At 38.5% G+C, this 19,853-nt stretch overlaps 1 protein-coding gene and 1 long non-coding RNA gene across 3 annotated transcripts in view; one reads left to right on the plus strand and one right to left on the minus strand.

Annotated features, from left to right (window-relative positions):
- Window positions 1–19,853, minus strand: part of LOC141768337 (uncharacterized) — a 206,049-nt gene that overhangs the window by 104,345 nt on the left and 81,851 nt on the right. The gene's annotated exons all lie outside the window — the stretch shown is intronic.
- LOC141768333 (uncharacterized) overlaps window positions 12,098–19,853 on the plus strand; it is a 91,800-nt gene continuing 84,044 nt past the window's right edge. The window contains exons 1-2 of one of the 2 annotated variants that reach the window (XM_074636531.1): window positions 12,098–12,422; window positions 19,521–19,642. In XM_074636531.1, the coding sequence (XP_074492632.1) occupies window positions 12,365–12,422; window positions 19,521–19,642 (180 nt within the window). In that variant the 5' untranslated portion in view covers window positions 12,098–12,364. The remainder of the gene's footprint in view (window positions 12,423–19,520; window positions 19,643–19,853) is intronic. The other variant, XM_074636530.1, reaches the window with a different exon arrangement.

The raw sequence follows: 19,853 nt of genomic DNA on the forward strand, positions 1-19,853 counted from the left end.
TACAGCTGATAACATTGTCCCAACTGATGTCGTCGTCGCCGTGGAAACGTAGCAACCAGTTTTTGGTTCCACCCTCGGGTTAACACTGTTATCTCTTTCAGCAGCGTTGCCGTTGTTTCCACTGTTAGCGCTGTTAGCACCGTTAGCTGCGAGCCACAGGCTCAGCCGTCGCCATGTTGAGAGCTGTGTGGAGGCAATAGAATGTTCTCAATCTCGCATTTAGCACCTTTAAGTTTTCAGTAGTCACTAAATTACCCATATACTGTACGTAGTAGTGTGTTGCTTAAAATATTAAAATCTTTATGGCCATTATTTGCTTTCATACCTCTATTGTGCCGGCAGTATACAATACATAGATGATCTTTTTGTGGCAGTGTTGAGCGTTATATTAAATATATAAAGGTAACCTATAAAGAGCTTTAGATGGTAAAGGTGAAAAATAAGCAAGATGACCATCTGGCAAGTCTAAACTGAAATAGCTCATTCTCTGTAACTACCTGTTCACCGGTTTACCATCCTGCTCTATTTTACGACAGCTAATTAGGCAAGTTTTATAACCAGGTTTACTTAACTCTGTCATGCAAGGATGAATTACCATTTTGCACTTCTCACTTAATCATTTTAATTACCACAGGCAATTTATCAGGCTGTCTTCAGGGTATGAATAATTGCAAAGCTTATTAGATGAGAGTACAAACTGTGTATATCAGGATATATGTAAGAATATATGGCATTTTTGAGGGGACTGAAGGAAACATGGTGCATGAGGTTTTTACTACCTTACTACTAGTTTTACAGCCCATCACATTAGAGTCAAATGCGTTAGATGCAACCATTTTGCAGTCATTCACAGTCTGTCCTCCGTTGCAGAGATCATCAGCAACAGACAGAAGGCTCGCTGTTACACAGGTTTACACATTTTAATGCGTGTGTGCATCGGGAGTGCGTTTGGGGGTGGGGCTGGCCCTTTGCTGACTTTGTCCTGACATTCATTCCCACACTATATCAGCAGCGAAAAAGAGGGATGCACCAGGCGCCCCCTCCACACAGATCAAAGCGGGGTGTGCCACGCTGCTGTGGGCTTACTTGAGAGACTACCAACATGAAAATACCACATCCCAGTCCTCAGTGGGGGGCCGGTCTGTAATTGTGTCTTGTCAGACCTCCAAAGTCCCTCTCACAGCTTCGTACCTGACATTTTCCACCAATGAATTTATTTTTCATTCTTTGGTATTTTGGCAGCAGTGCCACTTGTGACCAAATTTAGCTCTTTTCTCCCACCGTGTGTACTGCGAGCCAGTGAAAAAAAAAGTGTGTGGAAATAGCACTTTGTATGAAAAGAGAACGTTACCCCCATCAAGAAAAGGTCAAGCAACTGATGAAGAGTGCAAATGCGCACGTGATGTATCAATTCATGATTCATTGGCTTATGTGTGCCTCACTGTACAGAAATTGTGACTGAATTCTGAACACCTCAATATGAAAGAGAAAAGCCATATCAGTGATTCATCTACAGAATCAAACATACCATAAAGCGATGTGTGTGATCAACCAAAACCACAAAGCACATCTATGTGGCATTTTACAGTAAACGTCATTACTGCTCACAACAGTTGCATAAAATATGGCACAATTATATAATGAAGGGCTTGATTCTGAGCTCTAACCACTGTAGTGCATTATCAGTTTTTCAGTCCATTTGTGAGAGGCAGAGAATACAGGCAATGATGTATAAGGCTCACTGTTTTTTATTTTACTATATTTTACCAAGAAATTATTTGAATGTCTTAGTGGACTGGATTCATTCAAATTAGGGCTGGGTAGTATGACGATATAGTGTCAAAACGATATAAAAATGTCCATCGTGTATATTTTTCTACATTATTTCTAATGCGATATAGACTAGAACTATATTTATTTATTTTTCAGTACTTTTCATTTGTCAAGTATTTGACTCACACAGGAGTATACAAAAATAGGCGTTGCCATTTGGTTATTTCATATAGACTATAGACTATTTATTTGTTGAATTTTGACCATATTGCTCAGCCCTAATTCAATTCATAGATTTTCACCCAGAATTTAGGCCCCAACACATCAAAACGTTTTTATAGTTCTTGCTGTAAGAAGGCATTGTCAGTTTGCCCTAAACAAGATTATGGGTCTTTGAATCGTGACGGCATTTTTGGTATAACAAAAAAGCCTGTTTAGAATTTCAAGTCACATCATGCCATTTACCGATCACTAATTGCAGTTCTTAAAATGGGCATGGACACATTTCCCTAAATCATCTGTGGGCGTGGAGTTATGCTGGGCTCAGACTACTCAATATCAGCCCAATTACATCCCCACCCGGCAGACGTACTGTAGGGTGTCTGCTCGGATCTGGAACAACAATGGGAGTAGGGTTGGGCGACATGTTAAAATTTTCCAACTTGCGATTGCCAATATGTTCTCGCAGGTGTAATTATTGTGTTTATTAGAATCATTGACTGTGTATAAGAAGTGGACGTCACCCATTGGTTTGTGGACTGCCGTTTTGAAGCCTTGAGTTTGGCATTTTGGCCTTCACCATCTTGGTTCTTTGCAACCAGAAGTGACACGAGAGGATGGAGCTAAGTACAACCGAACCAAAGGCGACCAAAAAAGTTATAATTGACTTTCATGAAATAAAAACGCACTGTGAAAGGGTTAAAGCTCTAAGACAAAAACACGAACGACTCCCAAATCGGACAACGCCGTGGTAGCGACCTGTCAATCACAAGATAGCCACACCCTAAAGCATACCCTGCTTAATGGTTAATAATTTACTAGATGAACTTCACGCTGTATTGAAGAAGACTTGAAACTAGCGATTGAGACCATAAACTCATGTTTACAATGTTTACTGAGGTAATAAATCAAGTGAGAAGTAGCCTCATTTTCTCATAGACTTCTATACAATCAGACTTATTTTTGCAACCAGAGGAGTCGCCCCCTGCAGGCTATTAGAAAGAATGCAAGTTTAAGGCACTTCCGCAATGGCTTCACTTTTCAGACCCTGGAGTTGCCCGCTGGTTAGAATGCATAATCAAGCTGGAAATACTACTGTAAAATGTGTATTTTGAATCAAGACTGCTTTCATTATATATGTTGACATCATAAATTGTGGATGAAACTGTGGCTACTGCATGTTGTAGGCTGACATCATTACATCTGCACTACTTGTCACTAACTTAATGATAATGACTACAAAATAAGGAATTCAATGTACCAGACTAAACCTCATTCAACATGTTTTGACAACAGCCATCTTCTCCCTTTTCTCACTTCTATGGGCCTAAATGCTGCTTTATACTGTCGGTGAGGGCTGGGAGAGAGTGGCAAGAGTTCTTGGTGGCAGTTGGTGACAACTTCTCTTAGTAAGCTTTGAAATAAATCTGCTGTAAGGCCCACTACAAATTCAAGTAGTACTAACTGCTAAACTCAGTGTCATCTCTATCCATTTTTACAGCAACAAAAATTGCAGTCACTAATAATGCAGTTGGACTGTATTAACTCAATGATGAGTTCAGCACAAACACATACTGTAGTTAATGTTATACTGTTCAGTACTACACCTCTGACTTACTGCAGCGCTCCTTGAAATCTCCCCGTGCTAACATGCTGTATGTTACTGAGAGGACTGAAGATTAGCATATGACATGACAGATTACATTAAATCATGTCTGCGCCGTACTTTATGACATTAGCCTCTTAGCCCAGGCATACAGATGCATGCAAATGCTCCCCCAAACCCTCTTATTTAAATCTGCTGCATGACATGGCACCTTTGATATGATTATTAGTCATCTAAGCGACTCAACTTCACCCTCATCAGATAGGGGATGTCAGCGAAGGTGAGAAATGATGGCCACTTTGAACATGAACCTTGACAAGCTGCGGCGAGACACTGAAAAGCCGACTACTGACTGAAAATGTTATTTAACAAAGGATGTCTACGTGGGGAGATTTTTCTTACTCTGACTTACTCACATGATTTCTAGGGCTGGGACTATACACCTATCTCCCTATTCGATACTATCATGATACATGGATGTCGATTTGATTTTTAAGTACTGCGATTATACAAGTATTGCGATTTGATATTACAATTTATTGTGATTTTTTAACACTAAACCAAAAAAAAAGTTGAATCATACACTTCTAAGGACTTTTACTTTGGAAAATATCTAAATTGATAGATTAAAAATGTTTGATTTTCAGCATGTATGTAGTCAGAGATGTCCTGAAGTCAAATATAGAGTATCAGTCATTATCATTATTGTATTAAATTTTTTCCAGCAACCAAATAATTAAAAAAATAAAGACATTTCGCTCACAAATTAGTAATATTTTCTTTTTTAATTTATAAGGGACATGCCATGTTTTATACTACTGGTTAATATAATCCAATCAATCTTATTTCCCTATATGTATTTTGTCTATACAGTTCCCTTTGAATACACCTTATTTTGAAAACCAGACGTAGTCATACGTGTATATGTCCACGTACTTTCATGCTACTTAACTTTGCCACGTCTTTCGGTTACCTCTCCCGTCAGCTCCGTTCTCTTTATGCATCCATGGTCAGCTCCATCAGGGCCGTTTAAATGTGTTCAACATAAATGTCAGTATACGGGTGATCTACAGTTGTAGCGTCGGCCCATTTGACCACGGAGATGAGAATAACGGCTGGCTTGACCGCACCTTGCTGCAATACGATAATGTTTCCTCTCCGTGACAGAGTTAGCATGCAGCTTTAGCCGTGATGTCTAGCTCTACTTTTCCTGGCAATGCGTGAACCCCAAAGTGTTTCCATACTTTACTGGATGTGTAGTGTTTACCACTCTGGATTTAAAATGTGAGGGTGCAGGTCGTATCCACGCCAACCCTCCGCCATTTTCTTCTTTCTCGTTCCGGCCAGCTGCGGTTTGTTTTGGTTGACGGATACGGACCGGATATGACGTCATGTTAATCAGACTATAACAATAAAAGCAGTAACTTCCTCCTACCTCCGCATAGACTCAAATTACACAAATATATAGATTCTGGCATTTAAAAAGCAATTTCAAAATTGTGGGGAAAAAAACAAAACGCCCATTTCCGTTTTAAAACATTACACAAAAAGTCTCACCATGTCCTCAAATATAAGAGAAGAAAGTTGTTGAGAGTGTGGTTGTTCTTTTCATGCTGTCCAACTCATTAGTAACAGAAGTCAGTCTGTCTCAGTCATAACTGCTGCCCAGATGGCTCTCCAATCTGCCCCGTGTAAAGAGTGAATCATCATAATCACACATAATCTGCTGTTTAACACATGCCTTTTGCTTCATTTTTTAAAATTATACACTACAGTAATACATAAATCAAGCGCTTTTCTTTTTTAAACCTGCAAGCGACACCGAGATTGTGAGTTATCTCGGCAGTCTGGAAGAATTCGGCGATCTTGATATTTCAACCTCATTCCAATTGTCAGTCTCATCCAGTGTTTGCATATAGTGATACCCACAGTCTCCTACTCTTTGGGGAGGTAGGGATTGTAGATACTTCTCTTCAATTATTCCCAGTGTCATCGGAGAAGCCCGCAACACCACTCGAGTGTCTTGTCTGTGCTCTGTGGTCTTTAATCTTAATTATAAAGCTATCATTACAGCATGAACCCTGGGCTGCCAACGGTGGAGCCCTGGGCTCATCTGCTCCGAATCAATCAAACTAAGTTCTGCACTGGAGGACTTTTTCTCTTTTTTCAATCAGGTCATTTTGATTCTCCCTTATCTCATTTTCATAATTATGCTTGTCCCTTCTCTAATGGAGTGAAAATGCTCTGCCTCCCGATGCTTTACACGGTCAAGTCTGAATATTTAAACTGTGTTGCGACCTTGAACGTCTGACCTTGCTTTAGAACTCAGTGACAATAACTGTTTATTTTTATTTTTTGAGCTTCAGTTGAATAATCCAAAAGATCAGAATTGGTTCCCTGCAGTGCTTGTTAATAGAGCCTTGTTACCAGTGCAGGATGAGACAAGAAAAAAATAACTTCGGCAGTTTATTGTTTATGGGAAGGTGTTAGATATGGAGTTATGTGTCTGTGAAACGCCCTCGTTCACACTCAAATTGTCAGCTTCTGCTGTAAATCAAGGCAGTAAAATTGGATGACAGAGAGAAAGTTGGTAGCGGCCAATGACAAATTCTCCCTATCTCAAACGCAGCTGACATCTTAAAGCTGTGATCAAGTGGAATGATCAAAGGCATTCAGTACTCCACTGAGAGTACAGTATGTGAGTGTGTGTGTGTGTGTGATAGTGTCAGGAGGTTTATTTAAAGTCAAACTGAAATACAATAGTATATACGTATATCCACGTTTGTTTTTACTTGTGTATTTATTTGATCAAAACTGTAATTACCAGATGTAAGACATGTCAGTTTTATTAATTTTTCAGCAGCGCCCCCTACATTATTGTTCTCCAAGGAGTGTACATTTTGTATACAGACTAACAATGTCGGAAATTTTATAATTTACATTTTTTATCTGTTCAAAATGTACCATAAAGGAAGATTTGTCAAGTATTTAATACACTTATCAACATGGGAGTGGGCAATTATGCTTGCTTTATGCAAATGTATGCATATATTTATTACTGGAACAACACAAAACAATGACACATATTGTCCAGAAACTGCATTTAGCATAAAAAAATTTGCTCAAATCCTAACATGGCAAACTGCAGCCCAACAGGCAACAACAGCTGTCAGTGTGTCAGTGTGCTGACTTGACTATGACTTGCCCCAAACTGCATGTGATTATCATAAAGTGGGCATGTCTGTAAAGGGGAGACTCGTGGGTACCCATAGAACCCATTTTCATTCACATATCTTGAGGTCAGAGGCCAAAATTTTGTGTAAGTTTGGAGCGTTATTTAACCTCCTTCCCTAGTATAACGTGGTTGGTACCAATGGATTCCTTAGGTTTTCTAGTTTAACATGCCAGCATCTTCACTCTAGCTTTAAAACTGAGCCCGCTACAACTAAAAACCACAAGTTGCGCTAATACATTAAAGAAATTAGTGGCGTTAAAATGTATTTGGCTTAAGGTGTTAACGTTTTAACTTTGACAGTCTTAATATTTATATCGTCTTCGTCTCCGGAAAGCATGAAACATGGCCAATATTATCTGACATGAAAGAACAATTTAAACGAACCCAATTGAAACTACTTCTACTTCTTCTTTTACTCTTCTTCTTCTTCTACTACTGTTAACTGGCGGATTACAGCCATGCGTATATGTGTAGCCTATACCGTCAAATTCATATGAAACTACGCGGCCTAGTTTATTCACGTCAAACCATATGATGGAAATACTGTACGCCGAATACGCATTTCTTTTTTGTGAAATTTCAAAAGTTCGCTTTAAAGTTGCTTGACAACTGAATGGAAACACGGCTAATATTTATAGTACATATAGTGTAACATGCTCCAGTAAACATGCACCGTGGGAGTTGACAGTGTGTCTCCTAGCAACGCTGGCCCTCAAAAATGTCTCTCAGCTGCTGCCAAAGCAACAATGTCCACCATAAAAGCTTAGACGCTGTTTACAGATATATCCCCAAAAAGGTTTTTCTTTTTTTGGAAAATTGAAAAGTATTAACAGTCGCTGAAGAATTGTTAAATTTTTATTTCCTTATACAAAAAGTGAGAATTATTTCTGTCCAATTAAAAAAATTTATACAAAAGGAGGTTTATTCTATTCTGAAATAGCTTGTGGTGTAAGACTTAATTATCAACTAACTGGGGGATTTATAGTATATTATGACTCCACAGTCAACATTAAGGTGTTTGTTTTACCTCTGTAGTAGACATTATTCTGTATTAGCAGCACCAATTATCCTGTCGTCTTTAGTCGTAATTCGTGGAAGATACAATATCCAAATATAGAGCCATTTTAACAGATCAGTCAGTGAACTTCTGAACCTTCAGTCTGCAGCGGAGAAACTCAAACGAAATCCTACACAAAGACAACCTGTAAGTCACATCATTCATCATTAAAGACGACGAAACTGATCAAAGACTAGATGAATTGAGCTTTTCAGCTTTCAACAAGCGCTGCAGGTACGGTATTTCTTCCCACTGTCCACGCCACCGAGTCATAGCACAAAGGGAAAAGAGCTTGACAAGTGAGCACATGACAGAGAAGATTATGTCGAGTTCAGAGGTCACATTTCTTTAATGCGCAAAACCCTCCAAAATACCTTTTTATTGCTGTCTGGGAGGGAGCAAAAGCCTTTTTTTTAATGCGATCGAACGGAGGTCCTCATTGGTTTTAAAATATGCAAAGAAGTACATGCTAACATTAACCACTGCCTACATTATTTATCCTCCTGAAAAAGTGTTTTATCAGCACTAGGCCTGCTTTACTTTACTTTTAAATATTCAAATTAGAGCGGAACTAAAATATCTACCATGAAAGAAAAGGACTGTTTTACATTTGATTTTTAAATTAAGCTCGCACTTTTCTTATGTTTGTTTAAAAATGGTTCGGTTTATTGTAAATTCTGTGGAGCTGCATTTTTTAAAGGAATTGCCAGAGGCCTACCTACCCACAGTAATCAATATTTATTTGTGTCTGAAATACAGTTTTGACTGAAGGAAAGCTCAAACTGATTTCAGTGAGAAAATAAAATACCTTCAATGTTCAGTTTTAGCATCATAATATCAAAACAAATAGGGCTGTCAAAGTTAATGCGATAACTTGCGATTTGGAGGTTGCTCAGTTATAAAGCTAGAGTGAAGATCCTGGCATCATATGAAACTAGAAAACCAACCATTGTTGTGAAGAATGCTAAATAACGCTGCAAAATTACGCTAAATTTTGGTGAGGAAAATCTGGCATGGCCATTTTCAAAGGGGTCCCTTGACCTCTGACCTCAAGATATGTGAATGTAAATGGGTTCTATGGGTACCCACGAGTCTCCCCTTTACATACATGCCAATTTATGATAATCACATGCAGTTTGGGGCAAGTCATAGTCAAGTCTACACACTGACACACTGACAGCTGTTGTTGCCTGTTGGGCTGCAGTTTGCTATATTATGATTTGAGCACATTTTTTATGCTAAATGCAGTACCTGTGAGGGTTTCTGGACAATATTTGTCATTGTTTTGTGTTGGTGATTGATTTCCAATAATAAATATATACATACATTTATATAAAGCAGCATATTTGCCCACTCCCATGTTGATAAGAGTATTAAATACTTTCCAAATCTCCCTTTAAGATACATTTTGAACAGATAATTAATATGCGATTAATTTACGAATAAATATTTTAATTGATTGACAGCCCTACAAACAAACAATAACTGGTTAGCCACAATGTTATACTGAAAATCAAGATTCCTATGTGACTCACGGGTTGTGTTTCATGAATTTAGTTCCACTTTAAGCAATGACTTCAAATCCACTTCAAAATGTTCGTGAGACTTGAGAGTGAACTTGAAAAATGCACTAAAAGCACGGTATGATAGTAGTGTTTTTCACAGTAACACCATAAGGTCATAAACTAACAGATTAATCTCTCACCAGTTACTTTGTGTCCATTTCTCAGTCTTTAGTGGTTGATTCTTTCCCTGATGTGGACTTTATTTAGATGGCAGGAGGTTTTAGAGGGAGAGGGAAAAGCTTTTACTGTGGTTTACATTGGCCATGTATCACTGGGCTTACTAAAAACCGAAGAGCTGTTCCTCGCTTTTTAGCACTCAATCTTTCCCCCCCGCTCTTTATTCCCTAACACCCATCACAAATTTGGTCTGGTATGTGACTGCTAATTTATCCTTTCAATGTATGATATCCTGTCATCTCCTCATTTGTCCCTGAGTGTTTCTAATCTGAGATAATCCCAGTCAAATCCTTTGATTGTGTGTTTGGACGCGATCCATCTCTAAAGAAGCAATTTAATGGGCTTCATGGCACTTGGTGTTAAGTCATTTATCTAGTGGATTGGATGTGAATGCTTGTTTTAATAAGTGCTCTTCATGAATAGTAGGAGACGTGCCATTTAATTAGGCAGAGTGTAGACCTATCCCACACCAACAAACTTCTCCAAGGTGTTTGTACTTGGAGCGGAGTGCTTTGTTAGAGAAGGTACGGAACCCTTCACATTTTGCATCTGTAAAGTGAAAACTCTGTGATCATTTCTAAACAGCAACCCTGTAGAAAAGCCTCTTAAATATGCACATGATGGCGTGATATAGTGCTAAAAGACTGACGCTAAAGCTGCATGTCCCAGCATTCTCACCAGCTGATGATTCATGTAGAAGTCATGGAAATAAAGAGACAGCATTGTTCTTGCATTGCAGTGTAGAGCCAGTTAGCCCTAGTATTATAGTACAGCATTATACATATAAATGTGTTAATGTTTTTTTTCTTGCACAGCTCTTTGTTTGAAATTGGACAAGTCACACATGGGTTAGATTTATCCCTTTTTTTGGTATATTTAAACAGCATGTTTTACTTTTAAGGGAAAGCACGTTGAGAATGAGAACTAAACCGACGTGTTTGGTAAACCTAAAACACTATCTTAGATAAACAGCTTGACTTGAGTTAGCGGAGTGAAAACTCCCCAAACCGAAGATAGAGCAAGACAGAGCTGCTAACGTTGCTCTATATTTATTACAGCATTTTAGCTCCCACACTGGGGATGTTCCAGGCCTGAGTTGGGATTTTTCAAATGTAGAGTGACCCCACAAAATAGTGTAGTTTAATAATGATAATGGATTTGAAAGTAACGCTAGCGTTATTTGTTGGCGGAATTGGTAACACTCACAGTTTAAATTTGTCTAGATAAACACTTTTTAATCCATTACTTACAATTTGTCTCTGGTGTTTTGGGTAAAAAAAAAAGATGCCACACTCGTTATGTACATCTGTATATTTAAACAGCATGTTTCACTTTTAAGGGAAAGCACGTTGAGAATGACAGCTGAACCAACATGTCTGGTAAACCTAACATTATCGTAGATAAAGAGTTTCTGGAGTGCAAACTTCCCCAAACCGAAGAAAGGGTAAGACAGGGCTGCTAATGTTGTTCTACATTTATAACAGCATTTTGGCTCCCACACTGGGGATGATAATATAGTTTCATAATGATTTCAGATTTGAAAAAACAAAAACAAAAATAACACTCTTTAACTCTTTATGAACATCTGGATAATGAATATTTGTTTCAACTATTCTATGCTAATTTATTTTTACTATATATTATATAGTTTTGTCTTTTACATTTAGGATTTTTATATATTTAGATTTACTTTTGTTGTTTTTTACTATAAAGCATTATATAATATATACATATATATAATAATAATAATAATATTATCTAGTCGCGCGCCACTGAGAGAAACCATACTATCTGCTTTTTCCCCTTTTAAATGCTTTTTTTTTTTAAGATATGATTTGTATTTAAATCTAATTTTCTTTTTGCAGCTCATGCAATGTTTTTGGTCAATTCAGGTAATAACCCTACTACAAGATGATTTTTAGAATCCTTAAGAATCTTTAAGCTTAAAATAAATTTTGAATTCATTTATATTGTGAATAATACCGACTAATAAAAACATTCCATATCACCAAGCCTGAGTTCTAAGACAGGAACAGTTGTAGGGGACCTGCAAACGTTGGCTGCTGAGGCCACAAATAAACGCCACAACCGTTAACATTGGAACTTTCCATTGATACTTGTACTTAGTCAACATGCAGAAAGATGTGTTGGGAAATTCCAAGATGTGTTAGTCATTTCCCAGCAGTGAGCAAACGTGATGGTTTGTTGCAACACAGAGTGTTGTTTTTAAGAAAGCAATCTCTTCCATTACACCCTCCTTCTTCATTATGTAATCTTGACAACCTCATACTCTTTTCCCCCCAAACAAAACAATGCATGTGGCTGAAAAAGAATCTACCTTTCTGGTGTTTTACAATCATCACTCTCTCACTCACAACATCTGCTTTTAGACAGTCTTGACAGAGAATGTACAGGAGTTCACCGGAAAGCTTTTCTCTTTTTTTTTTTCTCTTTCCATTTGGCTTCCTGTCCTGACGTGCTTCACTGTGCAGCTGCGATTGGCTGCCCAGTTCATAACTTCCTCAAAAACAAAAACACAGAGCGATCAGCTGACAGTGACTGCAGCAGTATATGGTGCAGTTTTGACTCGTTGAGTTTCTCTTAATGGCCATAAAACCCCAGCGAGAGAAAACAGAGGAATGTTAACAGGAAGTGGAAGAAACTCCTGCTATCTGGAAGTACTCAGCAGTGAGTGGAAGGAGTCGTCTCTCAACTAAAACAAAAAGTGAAACATGGGCAGTGAGTACCAACCACTGTCTTCAGCACAGTCATGCAGAAGTTTATTCATCGGTACGTATGTCGTCCTAAAGTGTTACTTTCCCTTTTCTGAAGACCATATCTTACACTTTTATACATTAATAGTAGAAAACTGATCATTGTTTTTATTATAATCTGGTAATGTCTACACGCTCTGTCACCCAGATGTTACCACACTGAGGCCAGGGCATGTATCTATCGAGCATCTCAGAATCCCTCCTAGGTATTGTGTTGAAAGTTCAACTACAGTAAGACTAAACCCACTCTTACCTCAGAGCACAACTTGAGGGTAGTTTATGATTCTTCCAGCTCTTATTTTCAGCAAGAAATACTCCTTCTCCTAGGAGGATGTGATGTTGCAGTCTTACACTCTAACACTCAGCTGTAACGTAGATATTATGATGATGTATTATAGTTTTCTGAAAGTTGTAATTTAAAATTTTATAAAGTGGTACAATTAGAAATGGCGAAAGCATTTTTTTTATTACATATAGACATTATGTGTATGATTAAATAGTATTGGTAGTTAATTAGGTTGTATATGCAAAGATTATGCCAAAATCTATCTTAAATAGCTTAATTAAAATATTTACCTGTAAGTAAGGCTGTCAATCAATTCAAATATTTAATTGCAATTAATTGCATGATTCTCCATAGTTACCAGCGATTAATCAAAAATGTTGTATCTGTTCAAAATGTACCTTAAAGGGAGATTTTTCAAGTATTTAATACTCTTATCAACATGGGAGTGGGCAGATATGCTTGCTTTATGCAAATGTATGTATATATTTATTATTGGAAATCGATTAACAACACAAAACAGTGACGGATATTGTCCAGAAACCCTCACAGGTACTGCATTTAGCATAAAATATGCTCAAATCATAACATGGCAAACTGCAGCCCAACAGGCAACAACAGCTGTCAGTGTGTCAGTGTGCTGACTTGACTATGACTTGCCCCAAACTGCATGTGATTATCATAAAGTGGGCATGTCCGTAAAGGGGAGACTTGTGGGTACCCATAGAACCCATTTTCATTCACATATATTGAGGTCAGAGGTCAAGGGACCCCTTTGAAAATGCTCATGCCAGCTTTTCCTCACCAAAATGTAGCATAAGTTTGGAGCGTTATTTAACCTTCTTTGCGACATGCTGAGTTTCCTGATAATAGTGCAATAAATGCAGCAATAATCCCCCCTCTCACTGACTTTTCTGGTTAAAGGGGCACTCCACTGAGTTTGCACTTCACGTTCAGTTTACTTGTCACAGAGAGTTCTCCTCAGCCTGTGAAAACAGTTTGCCTATATATTATCATCTGTGGCTCTGGAGGGAGCTTTCAGAGGTCTGACAAATAACCCTGATGATGTCATCAGGGCAACCTCGGCTTGGAATACAAATTCATAACAGAAAGTCTGCGTTACCAACTGGAGCTGTGAAGTTTACCAGGCAGGGAGGGTCTACAGTAATTAAAGATGGGTTTTGAGTTGCATATTGGAAAATTGAAAGATTGCCAAGTGCCCCTTTAACTTATGAACCCTTGTAGTTGGGGGAAATATTATTTATTTCTGTACTCTGTCACCAAGTCTTGGGAAATACACTGTAACATTATGAACATATCTCTCAGACATTATAGGCCCATCATCGATCATTTTAAATAGATGATTAGCTCACAATTTGCATGAATGCAGCTTGTGGAAATGAACAAATCTGCACATTATCTGATGCCCTATATGAGCTTTAAACGTTTGATTCAGTACTGCTGAAACTGTGGTCAATGCAGACCTAAATCATCACTTTTGCAAAGCTGCATTTGTCCTTTTTTCATTTGAAGTTTTTGCAGAGATTGAGTGCTCTTTTTTTGCATCCCGCAACAGTATAACAGCATCTTTTATTAAACTTTTTGGCCAATTTGGACGGGTTCCCCTACTCTGAGATGCTTGATAAATACGGGCCTAGTATGAAATTTATATTCATACATCGATTATGAATGTACTGTAGGTTTGTCAAGTGAATCCACCTTTGAGATTATTATCCGTTACTTGTTTTTCCCATATTACTTTCACATCAGCTAAGATATCAAAAGATATTCAATGGATACGTTTACTCTTTAATCTCATTTTGTGACTTGGCTCTAATTATAGTTCAAGTAAATGGACAGAAAAATAAAAGTTGGATTCTCATTGGTTAGTAAAACAGTAATAAGTGCTTCCATCTAGAGGTGCTCTAGGCCTGCGCTTGGAAGTCATGCCGGCCGTGGTGTTAACTTACCAGTCCCCCCAACCCCCACTCCACCCCACCCCACCCCCCATGGTAGCCAGATGGCTGTCACACAGGCGGTTCCTTGCCCGGACCATGCTGATTTCCCATCATTCTTTTGTTAATGAGGTCGTTAGCAATGCAACGGACAATTAAATGATCTCAATCTGGCACTTTCCCCGTTTGTTTACTGTATAGTGTACTGTACAGCGTTTGAAAGCTCATCAAATAACCCCGCTCTGTTTGACTTGCTTCTGATGAGATCACGGCTTCTATCATTTTCTTTTCTTATGATTCACGTCTGTGACACTGTGCAGCCGGGGAATTAAAACATCACTGACAGACGCCCACCACTAAAGCCATTTTCAGACAGTCAAGTAGTATAAACAGAGCTCTCGACAGAGTTCGTGTTGGTGCGTTTTCCCTCTGTGATAGCGGGAGATCAGCGTCTCCAACTGACAAACTTTGTATTATCATCACCCTGTACGGAAACAACACAGCCTGGAGCTGCTGCTGCTGCTGCTGCAGCACAGAGGAAGTTTTGTTAGCTGTTAAAACGTGCGTCGAGGGTGACTTCAGCCAGTTAGTCGAGCACTCACCTTTATGTGAAACGCTGCCGAACACTGACACCGCTGACAGTTAATTATAGGTGTCACAGATCACGCAGACGTCTCAGCTCGGCTACGATTGACGCGCCGCGTGTTTACATCTCTGTTGCAGCGTTGTTTTCTAGTTATTTTCCCAGCAGCAGTGCATCCGTTATTTAGCTCCAGAAGTGCCTCGGGGCTCGCCATAATGATCGTAAAAGCAGTACAGATTCGGGGGAATGAAATTTTAAAAAGGACTTGTGGGGATAATTGGTGGAGCTGCCATCACAGTAACTTTGGAAAATATTCTCGGTCAGGCTGTTGAAACACGAAGACTTGCCTGTTAGCTCGACTGTCACACTCTATATGTATGTCTCTGCATAGCTCCATTATTTTCTGCAAACTCTTCCACACATACAAAGTTATTTTGACAATGAGTGAAAACCAACTAAACTTGATATATTGTTAGACAGGCAGACGCAAAGGAGGCAAACATATGAATTTTGACACACAGTAGTATTTGGAAAGTGCCTCACTGGAGTGATTTCCATTAGTCGGTCAGGTGGCTGGTGTCAGTAACAGGGAGGTAAAGATAGTTGCACCCAGACACCACACATTTATCCGGTGTTTGAAGTGGAAAAAAAGAAGTTCCAATACTCTCTTATTTGCATGTTGGCTTGCGTATCGGCCGGTATCGGCAATCTCTATCGACACATTACTATTTATTCATTATTTCTTTACGCATGTTATGCATGTCATGTCATGTGATATGGAAATGGTCACAACCTATTCATATGTCATAACATACAAGTGTTCAGGTATCATTGTTGATCAGAACTTGTCTTTCAAATCACACATTGAAATCCTGGTTTCCAGACTGAAAATTAAATTGGGATTCTTTTTTAGAAACAAATCCTGTTTCTCCATCCAGGCAAGGAAACATTTGATTTCGGCAACTTTTTTACCTTTATTGGATTGGATGGTGATCTGCTCTATATGAATGCACTTAACTAGTGTCTAGAGAAGCTGTACTAGAACTGCATACCATTTACATTTTATTACTGGCTGTGGAAATCTCGCACACCACTGTACCTTGTATGCGGCTGCTAAATGGCTCTGTATCTCTGGATGTCCGCAGACTTTCGCATTGGTTGGCTCTTATATATAGATCACTCCTTGGCCTGCACTCGCAAAATACTCAGATACAGATGTTGGTTAGAACGGAACGAGGAAAAAAAGCTTTTAAATACGCCTGCTCCTTCATCCTGGAATGATGGACAGAAGGACCTGAAATTGTCAGAGCTGATTACTACTGTATGGGGGAATTTAAGTCCATGCGGTAGGTCAATGTGATTGTTTTTGAATTTTTCACTGAATCGTTTTGAGATTTTGTGTGTTAATAGCCTTTTTTTGTGTTGCATACAAACTGAATGTCATGCTCGTTCAAACATTTAATTCTTCTGGAAATGTTTGCCTTAAAAGAGCAGATTCAGAAAACTTTTAAATAGTGTTTCATTAATTATATTTGTTCACAAATAAAAAAAGTTATGACTAAAAGTTCACTAATTATTTTACAAAAAGGACATGCACATTGTACAACATGATATGATATGATATGATATGATATGATATGATATGATATGATATGATATGATATGATATGATATGATATATGATATGATATGGAGAGGGCAGAAAAGAGTGCGGGCAGCTTGAGAGAAGTGCCGGTGCGCAAGAAAAAGTCACTTTAGGCCAAGGAGTAAACTGAAGAAGTGCTGGTACTGCGGCCAAACAACAACTTTGAGCATTGCATTTCTCTAAAAAGGCCAGATTCTTGACTTTTAACCAAAATGGGTGTTGTTGGGATTAAAAGTTTATGCTGTTTTTTTTCTATTTCACAGCTTGTCTCAGAGACATTAATGCGAGGTGAGATATATGCCTGGTCAGTAATAAAATCTGCTTACACAGAATCTGATGGGCTACATTAAAAACCCAACCTTTGATTAAAAGATTTTTCATCCGAAGATAGATTTCCACCTGAAGCAATCCCGTTCAGAGAGGCCCAAAAGAGACAGCAGCTTCTGAGACAGCAGTTTATCCCCCATTCAGGCGAGCGCACACATGACAGCTAGCCCTCACTGCTGTCTCCCAGTGTTTTTATGGGATGAAACCAACAAATCTGGCTTCTAGCTATACTGTCCAATATTTAGCATCAAAGCTCCTAACGGATATATTGGCAATGTTTTCTGTTAAATCAGAGATGCTGGTTGCCGTGGTTAACACCAGCCCTGGGCTAGGGCATCATGTCTGGCAGCTAGCGCGTGATGTATTCCTCTGCTCACCTTTTATGTCCAGTCCTAATTGAACCGGGACGGATCGTTTTACTGTAACATATTAGGCGTTGTTTCAGCTGTGAGTTCAAAGCAGCTGTTGTAAGTTTTTGAAGGCAGCACACAACGTGTTGTTGTTAACAATTAGCAACTCCTGATCTTCTTTTCACCCTGTTGCCAAATACTATTTTACGTCAGACCAGGCTTCAACACATTTTGGAAATCCTGTTTAGATTTCATGAGCTAATGTTGAGAAATGATGAAATATCCCCTATTGAAAAATTGGTGAAATATCTGTGTACGTGTTTTTGTGCTTTAGACTGTTGAAAGTGAAAGAGGTTTACTTAAGATATTCCTTTATTAGTCCCACAGTGGGGAAATTTGCGACCTTTAATTAACTTATTATTTAAAGGTGCAGTATGTAGGATTTGGCAATGTCTAGTGGTGTGGTTGCAGATTGCAACCACCTGAGTACCCCTCTGCTTACTCTTCCCTTTCCAAGACTGCGGTAACGTGAGCCACCGAGTGTAAAACCGTGGTAACGTCGTTCGCCTCGTTCAGAGGCCATCCTTACCATGATAACACTACTTTAGGAGCCACGGAAGTCAGACGGTGGCTGGCGGTACCACGGTTTTGCACTCTGCAGCTCATGTTACCGCAGTTTCACAAGCGTGTCGGAGAAATAAGGTGGCCTTCAAGTAACGTAAAAACGCGAAAAGGCTCTCTCTAGAGCCAGTGTTTGGTTTGTCTGTTCTGGGCTACTGTAGAAACATGGTGGAGCAACATGGCAGACTCTGTGAAGAGGACCCGCTCTCTATGTAGATATAAATGTCTCATTCTAAGCTAACGAAAACACAATTCTTAGTTTCAGGTGATTATACACTAATGAAAACATAGTTATGAATATTATATTCCATTTCTGCTAATAAATCCTCCAAAATGTTACACACTGTTCCTTTTAAAAAGCTATTTTTACTGCATTTATACTGTACATTTCACGAAATATTCTAATTTAATTCTTATTTATACCATTCTGGCATTTATTTTGAACACACTTAATAAATCCCACTTCTCAGCATTTTGTATTTACTTACAACTTGACTTGTTTGCACTGTGGTTATATGTTATATATTGCACGTCTTAATGCAAATATTTAGACATTTCTCATATTTCTTATATTCTCATTTCTTTTTCTAAAATGTAATTACTTACTTATTTTTCTTTACATATACTGTATGGTGTTTATATTGTAGCATTATGTACATATTGTAGTATTATGTACATAATTTATATAGTTACATACTCCTTTATTTCTATTTCTTCTATTTTTTTATGTTATGATATTTATTTATATAAGAACAACTGTAACGCCCCAGTAAAGTATTTCTGATTCTGATTCTGATTATTTTGGGAAGTGGGTTTTTTTCAGAAGAAGTGTATGTTATCTCTGCAGAATAAAAGTAAAAAAAAAAATTGGTATGAAGTAACACCATTTTACACGTAAATCAAATATTGGTACAATTAGCAAAAGAGAAGACGAAGCAAATAATTAACAAGGTTCTAGCAGTTGAAAATTAATTTAGTTTGCCATTGTCACTCTCACCTCTGCACCGCCGTGTGTTCATTGTCTTGTCAGGAATGTCAAGCTGCTACAACTACCTTTAAAACCCAGATTCACTTTGCCACACTCCCACTGGGAGCAAAATAAAGATCTAATGCTTTAGGGAGCTGGACAGTCTGTGTTTTATTTCGTTATAGGAAATAAGTTCTAGTATAATTGGGAATATTTGCAAAACTCTGTGGAGAAAACACAATGATTTAAAACCGTGATAAATTCAGTGTCAATTAACACTTCTCCTGACCAGCAGTGGATCTGGGATTAGCCTTTTATACGATGTGAAAGCAGTGCTAAACCATTCATAACCTCCATCTCTTCCTCCTCTTCTTCTTCAACAGAGACGTCAGAGTGCTTTATATGCAGGGATGTTGAACTTCAAGCCAGTGACCCACTGAGGAATTTCTGTGACTGCAAGAATTTACTTGCCCATCACGTGTGCCTGTCCACGTGGATCCAGAAGGTAAGAAAGACTTTCCGTGGAGGGACCCTTGATATTTCAGTCTGGCTGCTCTTCCTCATCAGCCATTTGTCAGAGTGTGAAGGGGGAAAATGTCTCTGTTGGACTTCTAACAGTGAATAAATGTGTTTGCCATGTTAGCATTCCTTATTGAGACAAAACATTGCCGTTTGCCTCAAGGTAATGAGCTACCTTTCAAATAGCAATACCAATT

This window comes from Sebastes fasciatus, chromosome 5, assembly GCF_043250625.1.
Source record: "Sebastes fasciatus isolate fSebFas1 chromosome 5, fSebFas1.pri, whole genome shotgun sequence".
NCBI classification, from domain to species: Eukaryota; Metazoa; Chordata; class Actinopteri; order Perciformes; family Sebastidae; genus Sebastes; species Sebastes fasciatus.